This window comes from Rhinopithecus bieti, unplaced genomic scaffold (assembly GCF_001698545.2).
Source record: "Rhinopithecus bieti isolate Rb0 unplaced genomic scaffold, ASM169854v2 scaffold_2077, whole genome shotgun sequence".
NCBI classification, from domain to species: Eukaryota; Metazoa; Chordata; class Mammalia; order Primates; family Cercopithecidae; genus Rhinopithecus; species Rhinopithecus bieti.
In genome coordinates, this window is record NW_016803882.1 from 2,040,257 (window position 1) to 2,052,325 (window position 12,069).

Below are 12,069 nucleotides of genomic sequence, written 5' to 3' on the forward strand. Positions count from 1 at the left end.
TTTTTCTTTATAAAATACCTTTTGTTCTCTTACTGGAGAAAACATTGTTGGATTATAAATGATAATAAGGAATGAGGATATACATACTATAATAACTATTCAGATATGTTATTTTCATTTTTTTTTTTTTTTTTTTTTTTTTTTTTTTTTGAGGCGGAGTCTCGCTCTGTCGCCCGGACTGGAGGGCAGTGGCCAGATCTCAGCTCACTGCAAGCTCCGCCTCCCGAGTTTACGCCATTCTCCTGCCTCAGCCTCCCGAGTAGCTGGGACTACAGGCGCCCGCCACTTCGCCCGGCTAGTTTTTGTATTTTTAGTAGAGACGGGGTTTCACCGTGTTAGCCAGGATGGTCTCGATCTCCTGACCTCGTGATCCGCCCGTCTCGGCCTCCCAAAGTGCTGGGATTACAGGCTTGAGCCACCGCGCCCGGCTATTTTCATATTTTATTTAACTGTAGCCATGCCACAATAATTTAGAGTTTTAAAGAACAAGTTTGATTAAATCTAAACTTTGTACAATCCTGAATTGAGAAGTTTCCTGTATTTTATTATGACACAATCTTTTACCTAAAAATAGAGTAATTATGAATTGAGAAAACATAGCTATTAATTTCATACTCTTATTTGTTAAGTAGGTTTTGTCTGGAAAACTGTTCGTCTTTAAAGGAGCTTTGTACCTTTGTATTCTTTTCATTTGTCCTTGTTTATATAATTTTAAACTCTGTTTATGGATTTGGGGTTCGAACTATGCTTAATAATAAATTAAGGCATTGAATGAGGTACCTAGATAGTATTTTGATTAATTTTATTCTCCCATTCTTAATGTGCATGTAACTGGAAAATTAAGAGTGACTTCCAAGGGATCTACTACAAAAGTAAGGGTAATATGATCTCTTTGAAAACACTGAAGGCGTGTAGCAGTGTTGTCATGAATTCTCCAGTAGATATTTTCAGCACTTACTTACATGGGAAGTTAGAGCAGAATAAGATGCACCTGTAAAGCTAAATGCCACTTATTTGCATATGTATGAAATGCAGGATGAATTTACCATAGTTATATAAAGGGTACTTGTAGAAATGTATTAGAAAAATGTATGAATTTTTTAATTATATCTAGAAATTAACCTTATACATTTAACTTTAAATCATTAATAGTGGTTTAACACCATAAGCGGATGTTTATGCATCATCATTTTATGAACAAAAGACATTCTAATTTTAGAAATAAAGTGATTCAAAAGAGAATAAAATATCTTATTTTTTCTTTTAAAATTGATTTGTTTAGCCCATTACACGATAATAGCTCAAGCTTGTGTGATTTTTCCCTAAAAACTTGGTTTATAAATGTCACATTTATAATATGAAGAAATTAATCATCCATAGTTTATTTATCTAATTTCTAAATACCCATGGAAGAAAATGAATTTAATGCAATGTAGTGGTATATTACTTGGTTTTGAGTGTGGGAAAATTTATATGGTCTTTCTAAAACAGCACTATCAGTAGAAATATAATGCGAGCTACATATGCAATTTTAAATTTTCTAGTAGCCACATTTTAAAAGTAAATGGATGCAATTTATTTTGATAATATAATTTAGTCTACTGTATTTGAATTTTTATCATTTCAACATGTAATCAATCTGAAAATTATTAATGAGATATTTTATGTACTTTTTTCTGTAATAAGCCTTTGTAATCAGGTATGTACTTTATATATACAACATATCTTCTGATGCTGAATTTTAACTGGAAATACTTGATCTGTGTTTAGCTTTTGTAAAATTTACTGTTGAACAAAGTGGACCAATGTGACCAAGGTGTTCCAAACGTATTTTAAAATTTGAAGACAAATAAAAGGGAACTCAAAGTAAATTTGGATACACACATACAACAGAATACTCCTCAGCCATTAAAAAATGATGAAATAGTAAAATTGGGGGAATTTTGACATTATTAGGATGATATAATGACCAAGGGACAAATACAATTTTAGTTTGGTTAAGAGATAAGATAGTCACGTTGCTGAGTTTACTATGTATAGAGGTTATCTTTTCCTTTTTAAGATTTTGAAACTTTAATTAGTTAACCCACTGACCTAGTTTATATTAGCTGTATAACTTTCTCTTCCTGTTTTTTGTTTTGTTTTGTTTTGTTTTTTGCTTTTTAAACTGCAGCGTTTTGAGGAGTCTTGGAGTAGCAAGCTAATCTTTGGAAGAAAGGAAAATATAAACCTGAAAACTAATAATTTAAAGAACATCTTTTCAGGTTGTCATTTGAAAAATACTTGGTTTCTGATCACTGATTTGAGTTGGGTGTCAAATGTTTGATATGTTTTGTAAATTAGGTGAAGGTGAATGGGTAGGTTCTAAACTGCTTGGGTTTACCGCACTCTGGAGCATTGCAGAAGAATGGGATGTTGGAAGGAAGTGCTGAAACATAATTATTGGCTTGCCTATGGGAGGGTGCTACATAATTTTAGAAGGTGTCAAGAAATTGACACAGTCTGAATTAGTTCTGTTGAGTTGCAAAAAAACATAAAGTTTCTTGATTCTGAAAATAAGAAATATGTTCCCAGAAATCTCATCTAGTTAATGTGCATTTAAAATCATTTATGTCTCTTGTTACTACAATAATAGCCATTGAAAGAATCCTTTTTATTAGAATCTTATTTACAAGTATGATTAGCTTCTACTTAAAGAATAAATTATTATTATACTTGATCTTAGGCAAAAGGCCAACAAGTGATCAGAATAAATTATTTTAAGAAAAAACTAATTATAATTGATATTTGGAATTGGAAGCACAATTTCCTTTAGAGCAATTCTATGAATGGTTGTTTTGACTCTCACGGCAGCCCACAAAAGACAGTTTGAAACACAATTTATGCAGTGTCAATAGTACTGACCTGACTTTGGACCTTGGAGGCAGGGGCTTCAGGTGATAGTGATACCCGAGTGGAGTTTTTACTCCATTTCCGTTCCGTAAGGCTATAGGCATTTGAAAGAGGAAACTTCTTTGGCAACCCTCCTCCTTCCTTTCTACAGAATATTTCACTATTTCTAGCTTATACGTTTTCTAAAATATTCTCTGTAATTTATTTTGAAATGGAGTTTTTTTTATCTTTTACAGATATGAGTAAAATTAACCTAATCAGAATGTTAGTTCCTGAAAACATTGACACGTACCTTATCCACATGGCAATTGAGATCCTTAAACATGGTACTGACAGCAGACTTCAGCCTTCATGTGATGTCAACAAAAGGAGATGTTTTCCCAGTTCTGAAGAGATCTCTTCAAGTTCTAAGAGAAGCAAGGAAGAAGTAGGCATCAATACTAAGCTGTTAATTATATAGAGAATTTTCATATAGTGTCAGTTTCTTCAATTTGCATATCCTAGTACTAGAATGCTGTATTTTTTGAACTGTTATGAATTCTGATGTGATTACTTTCTCTATGGGCCACATTTCCTTTATTTTTCATAAATATGATCTGAGAAAAGTGATTTTGAAAAAAAAAGACAGTAAAAGGGATGTTTAGTCCATCTGTTTAGCTCACTGTGTAGAATGTCAGCTTAAATTTTACCTGTACCTCATATTGACCATATAGCCTGGAAAAATCTTCCTTTCGGATGTATAGTTAATGAATTTAAGCATATGGCAGTTTATGTAGTTAATGAAAGTGAAAACAAATTGTGTTATAAATACCTCCCAGACTGGTTTATTATCATTCTGTCATTCATCATCATCTGTTACTATGATATGAATATCTGAGGTACAAGGATTACTGTTGCTTGTGGCTCTCAGCATTTCCTAGTGCTTTTGCATGATCATAGATAGATTACAAATTTAGTATTATGTTAGATGTTAAAATCAAATGCTTCAAAAATAATTGCTCTATGTATGGCATGAGATAAATAGCAATCAGAGATATTATTTAGTAATATGACTCTATTAAATAATGGCATAAATTTAAAAATTTGACCTTCGGTATCTTCCGGATCTAAAATTACATGACTCCATTATAAATGTTTTTGAAATGATTAACTAAAAAATTGTTTAAATTCTTAGTTGTTAAATTCAGTGTGGCAGTAGGTGGTGGTGATTATTTGTATTAGAGAATTAGGAATTACACTTTAGTTCTGAGGTAATCTTTATAGGCTGTTCGGCAGTTAAACTGCTACTTTTTTGAATTGCTTAAAAATAAGGGGAGCTGGTCTTTTTAAATTCTGTACTTGAGTTAGATCTGTATATAGAGTCATGTCCTAGATAATCTAATGAAATTTAATTAGTAGGAAATCTTTATATTGTTCATAACTGAACTAGCTATAAGAGGAACATTAAAGAAAACATATTTTGGGTGGAGGTAATGAAATTTAGCTTCTAATGCTCAGCCTTCTGTTTCTGTAATCTATACCAGCTGCCTAAGACCCTCTTATTTTTTCCCAGCTTCAACCTGTCAATACAGGAAAAGGTGTAACTTACTATTTTTCCTCAATATTGAAGCACATTTATAGTAAAATATTATTTTAACTATATATTGCCATTTTTGCTTTTCCCCTATTTCAGTAACATTACATGTCAACAAGAGAATGGGGGGTATTGTGGGGATTTGGGTGGGAAGAAATTTTACTAAGCTTACTGGATTCTTAAAGGTCTACCTTATTTGGCCCCTTTTTCCTATTTAGGGAAACAACGGTGTTGGGACTAGGAAGTAGAGGTGAGTGAGTCATCCAAAGGATCTGTCTTCATCAGCCTCCCTTTATGAAAAGCTGATTTCTGTAGAGTGTTGGAGGCCTACTTTCAGAATCTGTCATATGTTAGCATTCATCTTCTCTACTGACCTGATTTATATCCCTTAGTCTGTTTCATTTTATAATTATGAGGCTTCTGACAAAGGATAAAGTCATTAGAACAAATTCTTTTTATTAGTTGACGTATTGTTATGTTTACATCTCTTGTGTTTGCTATTAAGATAGAAGCTCAATCATGTCTTTGTTTAACAGAAAGGTGATGTCTTGGCATTGATAATTCGGATTCAATATCCATAGGTACATGGTGGATTCTTTAAATATTTAGTGTTCTTTTATTTCTGGAAAGTTTTCTTAAATGATAGTTTTTTTAAAAATTTTCTATAAAGTTTTCTTAAATCATGCTTTTTAGTGTTTTGTTCCATTACTTTGTATTTCTTCTTCAGGAACTCCTCCTATACATGTATGTTGGATCTTCTTTACCCAGCTTCAATATTTGTCACTTTTCATGCATTCTTTTTATTTCTTCATTTCTCTTTAATTTAAATTTTTTTCTTCCTTTTCACCTTCTATTTCTCTTTTAACATCATCAGTTGTATTTATTTCTGTATTCCACATAGCTTTGTATTCACTTATTTTTAAATTATTTTTTAAAGGTTTTAGATTTAAAATTCTTTTTTTGTTTATATAGAGAGATATTATTTTATTTTATTTTAACAAAGAAGCAACCCTATTAACTGAAGACTTCTGTAATTTTTTTCTTTTATTTCTGATTCTTTCCTCAGTTTTCCCCTCAGTATTCCCCAGTTTTGAATTTTCTAATTTTGATTTGTGATGTCTTTTTGTGTTTTAGATAATTTTCCTAATGTTTTCCAGTTCATTTTGAAAGGCTACAGTTTTATTCTGTATCTAAGCAAGTCTTTCTGGTGTCAAAGATTTGACCTTGATACTTTTCTTTTGCTCGTTTTCATATGAAATTAGTTTTCCTGTACTTTCAAAAGAAGGCATGGTTCAGGATGGTTTTCCCAATTTCACATCTGTCTCTAATGTTTTTGTATAATGTCTAAAATATGGAAACTTGGTTTATGAGATCTACTCTGCCATTTTTATCTAGGCTTTGTCTCCCTTTGGTCTCTGTTGTACCTGTCCTGCTTGGTTTTGATTTAACTCCAGTGGTTTCTCCTGAATGTGGAGCCTTCTCCTAGAAGGCAGCCTCAGCTAGTCCCAGGGTTCAGAGTAGCCAGCTGCGCTCTTCACCTAAGAGATCACTGTGGATTCGTTGTACTCGCTATTGGCTTGGACAAAAGCTCTCCCATTTTCAGATGCTATTATCAGATTAATCTCTCATTAATCTGTCTTCCCAGTGTTTGCCTGTGGGCTGTCTTGGGGTTCTCTTGTTATCAGACACCTCCCTGCTTGCCTCTGCTTTCTCCCATACAGATGTCAGTACTGTGCAGGTCTTAATTGCTGTTGGTGGTTTGCCCCTACATTGTTACAGTTTTAGTTTCCCAAGGATACCTTTACACTTGGTTTTGTTGTAAATGTCAACAATGGATTTGGGGTTTTACTATCTAGTTCTGTCTTAATTCTGGAATTCAGAAAGATTAAAAGCTCTGCTGCTGCTGCTGCTGCCACCGTCTTCCCAGTACCCTCTCGTCCTGTGTCATTTTTTTTCTTATTTTTCTTGACTGTATAAGAGAGAATGTATGACATTTCCTGCTTGACCACTGAGTTTGATTACAAATTAAAATACACAATATTTTATACAAATTGTTTTGTAGAAGATTTATTTACAGATGCTGATTCACAGGTAAAATTGACGTATGAAAATAGTTTTCATGACAAATGCATCAGGCTTGGTAACTAAATATATGGATTGACCTTGTTTATAAATGAAATTAAATGTGAACATAACTTACATATTTCTGTATTTGCTTCATCCGTATGTGCACATATAATCAGCAAATGAGTTGATGTTTCAACTTAATGGTAATAGCTTGGTAACAGAGTTGAGAGTATTAAAAAGATGTAAAGAGGCCCTTAAAATTTTGTTGCTGGGAATTTTAGTAGTCTACTGATGAAGGAAGTAGACACTGGAAGACATTGTTTCTATGAGGTAACTTAGATCTCATACTGAAGACTTCTTCAAATATTTATTGTTGACACTCAAAAGACACACTCAGTGTAAGTAATACCCCTTTTCTCAATGAAATGAGATCATTATTATAATTCCATTATAAATGCTGATGATCATGTTTATAGAAATACAGAAGACTTGAAATGATATTAGCTACCAATTAATGAGTGTGAAGAAGAAATCAGGATTTGACTATTTTACATTTATTCTTATTTAACTCCAAATAATTCAGTGATGTTATGTACTATTATTTCCATTTCTCTGTGAAGACGTTGAAGCTTAAGTAACATGCATAATAAGGTCATACATTTAGCAAGTGGCTCAATTAAAGTTCAAACCTGGTTCTGCCTGATTTCAAAGTCTATGCTACTCCATGGTATTAGGCTACATACAACATGACTTAGGGTTTCTTCCTCTGCTCTATTACTGTTCAGATGTCCTCCTCTTTTGGCAGTGTTGGAGAAAATTTTTGCAATCTATCCATCTGACAAAGGTCCAATATCTAGGATCTACAAGGAACCTAAACAAATTTACAAGAAAAAAAAAAAAAACCATTAAAAAGCGGGCAAAGGACTTGATCAGACACATCTCAAAAGAAGACATTTATGTAGCCAACAAACATATGAAAAAAAGCTCAACATCACGGATCATTAGAAAAATGCAAAATGCCTTTTCTGTATGCCACCTTATATCCCCAATATTTATTATTTCTAAGTCATAGTATCTTACAGTGTGTATAAGTCTCATCTATTCTTTTGATTTTCTCTTCCCTGCTTGCAGTTGGGTACCTAGGAACAAAGTTGCAGTCTTAGCCAGTTTTTTCTTTAGCCTTTGCTGGTATGTACAAAGCCCTTTTTTCTACCCTGGATTTTTTTACTTAAGCTGGAACAGCTAAGATTTTTAAATATGAAGTTTCAGAGTCTTCTGCCAAGGATCTTTTGCTATTTTCCTACTGTTAAATATTTCAAAGCCTTTTTTAAACATAGAAAATATAATCAAACATAGCAAGCATCTGATGAACAATATCTAGATAGTCTTCATTCTTGAAATGGAATAAATGGTATTTTTGTATTTTAGGCTAACAGACACATTGTACCTTAGATAAGGCCAAACTTCTCATAAAATTTCTCAATTACTTTTATTAATAATAACCCCAAATTAACTCTGGATTCCAGGATGTACTCATGATGGAATGATTTCTCTGTTATGTTATCCTGAGGATCTAATACTCTGAGATAACACAAATGTATGCCACTTTAGGCTTATGAAACACTTACTTAAAATTATTTAATTCTTTTTCATGTGCAGATGGTATTGTATCCAAACACTACCTTTTTTGTTTGTTTGTTTTGTTTTGTTTTTTGTTTTGTTTTGTTTTGTTTTGTTTTGTTTTGTTTGAGACAGGGTCTTACGCAGCCCAGACTGTAGTGCAGTGGCATGACTATAGCTCACTGCAGACTTGACCTCCTGGGCTCCAATAATCCTCCCAAAGTGTTGGGATTGCAGGCATGACCCACCACACTCAGCCTTAAATTTTTTTTTTTCAAGGATGTTTAACCTGAGGTTTAGAAGCTCTTTGGCACGTGAACTGCTGAAATGTGTGCGAAAGTGTGCACGTTTCTCTTTTTTTCTGGGAAGTGGATCTATAGTGATTCTCAGATGAGTCTATGAGACAAGAAACTTTTATTTTTTCCATTTATTTAGCAAATGTTTGTTAAGCATACTATGCCTTGGCCACTCTACAGGGTGCTGATTGGACAAGTCTGTCTACCTCCCATTGTAGATGTTAGAAGCTATATTCTTTTCACATGCATAATATAACTCTTTGTGTGTGTATACATGCCCAGGCATGTTCCTTCCTCAAAACATTAAATTCACCATTTTGGTCAACTCAAAGCAAGTACACCATGGGATATAGATCTGAAATAATGTCTAGATTTTTACTTACTGAATGTCTTGAGTGTCTTGAGTGTCTTGAGTGTCTAAGACTACATGATGAGATGGCAAGTAATTGCCTAAAGAAATGATGTAGTGATTTTGTGTCTCTTATATTTATTTACTTTTTGATCCAGAAATAAATTATATAGATAACCACTATTTTGTTTTGTTTTGTTTTTTTTTTTGGATGGAGGAGAAAGGATGGGTGTATATTCAGGAACCTATGTTACTTGTTTGCAACTAATACGCCTTCTCAGTAGTACAAAGATTTGATTTCTTTTCTTTCTATTTCCTATAGACTTCATCTGCAGAGAGAAAGAGACAATTACCTGTGTGGTTTGCCAAAGGAAGTCATACCAGCAAGAAATTAATGGACAAAACGGAAAGGGGAGGCCTTTTTAGTTAAGCTGGCAATTACCGGAACAATTAATGTTTCTTGCTGTATTACAAGAGGAGAGTTATATTTTATTTCTGAAGAGTAAGGAATAGTATTTTGACTTAAAAATGATTCTGATTACAAAGTTCACTGTTTATTGAAGAACTAGCATCTTAAATCAGCCTTCCGCAATTCACGTAAAGTTTCTGGGTCTTCTGGAAGGCTACGTGAGTACATTACCTAATAGAATATTAAATTAGACTTCCTGTAAGATTGCTTTAAGAAACTGTTACTGTCCTATTTTCTAATCTCTTTATTAAAACAGTGTATTTGGAAAATGTTATGTGCTGTGATTTGATATAGATAACAGATTAGTAGTTACATGGTAATTATGTGATATAAAATATTCATATATTATCAAAATTCTGTTTTGTAAATGTAAGAAAGCATAGTTATTTTACAAATTATCTTTACTATCTTTTGAAGACGCTCTTAAACACATTGTTAAATGGTATTAGTTAACCAGGCCAGTGAAAATGAAACCACATTTTCGGTGCCATTAAATAGGGGAAAAAAATGTAAAAAATGTAAAACGGATACCAATTGCACTAGGCAACTGTACATTTTGTATTTTATATACAATTTCTATTATTTTCAAATAATAAAACAATGTTTTCACACTGAATATTATAGATACATATTTTTTATTTTTTAGCTTTCATTTACTTAATTACTTTAAGTACCTTTATTTTTCAAGGATGTCAGAATTTGATTCTAATCTCTCTTATGTAGCACATGTGACTTAATTTAAAACCTTTACTGTGACACAGAGTTGGGCAAACAATGGTTATTTAACTTTAAGCAGTTCACTATACATTTCAAAGCCTTTGATTGGCTTTCTTGTAAATAAAAATGTCTTGTTAAGAAACAAATATATCTGTCATAGAAGAACTAGAAAATCCAGGGAAGTGAGAAAAATGAAAATAAAAATCATTCATAATTTTACTAGTAGCTAATCACAGTCAACCTCTTTTGTGTATCCCACCAGACTTTTTTATATTCACTTGTTTTTAAGTAAAATATAAAAGTCTCGTATATTCCCATTTTTCTGCATTCCATTACCAGAAGGTAGTGGCACCTATTAAATATGTGATATGTAGTTCTCCAGCCATGGCTTCTGCATTTATTTGCATGCTTTTGTGTGTGCATCTGCAATACCCTGTGAATATCCTGTGTGATGGAGTAGCAAGTACGCACAGACACATCTGCTGCATGCCCAGGTACGAGGCTGTCTCTAGGAGAAGCACTTGTTTGATTATTTGAGTTGCCAATTGAATTTGCTGCTTTTTTTCATGGAATGCCATTTTCACTGAAAAGAATGACGAAAAACGATGATTGGTTATTTAGATTTGGATGTTTGGCAGACATTTTCTCAAAATTGAACTAAGATGGCCTCTTCACGGAAAACAACTGATGGTATTTGTTGTGCCAATGATAAAATTGGAGATTTCTAGCAAAATGTATAATTTTGGAAAAGTTGTATTCCCCCACTGGAGGCTTGACAGCTTTCCTTAACATAAAGACTTCTCTCTTTCTCTCTCTCTCTCTCTCCTCCTCACCCTGCCCCCTCTGTCTGTCTCTCTTTCTTTCTTATCCTCCCACCTCAGCCTCTGAGTAGCTGGAACTACAGGTGCATACCACCATGCCCTGCTAATTTTTTCTTTTTATGTTTTGTAGAGATGAGGTCTCTAGGTTGCCCAGGCTGGTCTTGAACTCCTGGCCTCAAGCAGTCCTCCCACCTCAGTCTCCCATAATAGTGGGATTACAGGTGTGAGCCACCGTGCACAGTCTTACATAAAACCTTTTCTAATGAGATGGATAGTAATTAACAAATGTGAGTTTTTGATATTATGTAAATATTTTTTCTGTGTTTAGAAGATCCTTATAACTCAGTGAATCAGCATGTTCTGGATGACTAATATGTGATGTTAAGAAATCATGACTGAGACCGGGCGCGGTGGTTCACGCTTGTAATCCCAGCACTTTGGGAGGCTGAGGCGGGCAGATCATGAGGTCAGGAGATCGAGACCATCCTGGCCAACATGGTGAAACCCTGTCTCTACTAAAAATACAAAAATTAGCTGGGTGTATTGGTACACGCCTGAAATCCCAGCTACTTGGGAGGCTGAGGCAGGAGAATTGCTTGAACCCAGAAGGCGGAGATTGCAGTGAGCTGAGATTGTGCCACTGCGCTCCAACCTGGCCACAGAGCAAGACTCCGTCTCAAAAATAAAAAAATCATGACTGGGTAAAAGATCTGTTCAGAGTACAAGATGGACCAATGGATTTGAATATAACAGAGTATGAAAAAGTTTTTGATACAGTTTCAGATTGCACACGGCAACTAATCTTTAAGAAACTATCACTCGTCCAGGTTTTGGTAAAATGTTGGAGAAGAACGTCCACCATTATCTGAACAGGCTATTAAAATACTCTTCTCTTTTCCAACTACGTGCCTGTGTAAAGTCAGATCTTTTTCATATACTTCAGCCAAAACAGCATATCAAAATGGATTGAATGCAGAAGCAGATCTGAGAATCCAGCCACTTCTGTTAAGCCAGACAAAAGTGGTAGTGATAGATATAACCCACATTAACAAAAGCTCTTTAGGGTCCTCAGTGATTTTTTTGTGAGAGTATAGAGGGGTTCTCAGACCGAAAAGATTGAGAAATGCTGGTGTAATGTTTTATTATAAAGGTATACCATGAATTATGTACCTTACTTCATATTGTTGGACATTAAAGTTGCTTTCAGTTTTTTTCTGTTTTAAACAGCACTGCTTTGACCTTTTTAAAAAAATGAGTCAGGATCT

At 33.8% G+C, this 12,069-nt stretch overlaps 1 protein-coding gene across 2 annotated transcripts in view; it reads left to right on the forward strand.

The window, feature by feature from the left end:
- Nucleotides 1-9,882, forward strand: part of WRN (WRN RecQ like helicase) — a 145,738-nt gene extending 135,856 nt beyond the window's left edge. Inside the window, exons 29-31 of one of the 2 annotated variants that reach the window (XM_017857246.1) lie at nucleotides 3,129-3,319; nucleotides 4,684-4,715; nucleotides 9,120-9,206. In XM_017857246.1, coding sequence (XP_017712735.1) covers nucleotides 3,129-3,319; nucleotides 4,684-4,713 — 221 coding nt within the window. In that variant the 3' untranslated portion in view covers nucleotides 4,714-4,715; nucleotides 9,120-9,206. Of the gene's footprint in view, nucleotides 1-3,128; nucleotides 3,320-4,683; nucleotides 4,716-9,119 lie in introns of both variants that reach the window. The other variant, XM_017857254.1, reaches the window with a different exon arrangement.
- The last annotated feature ends 2,187 nt before the right edge of the window (nucleotides 9,883-12,069 follow it).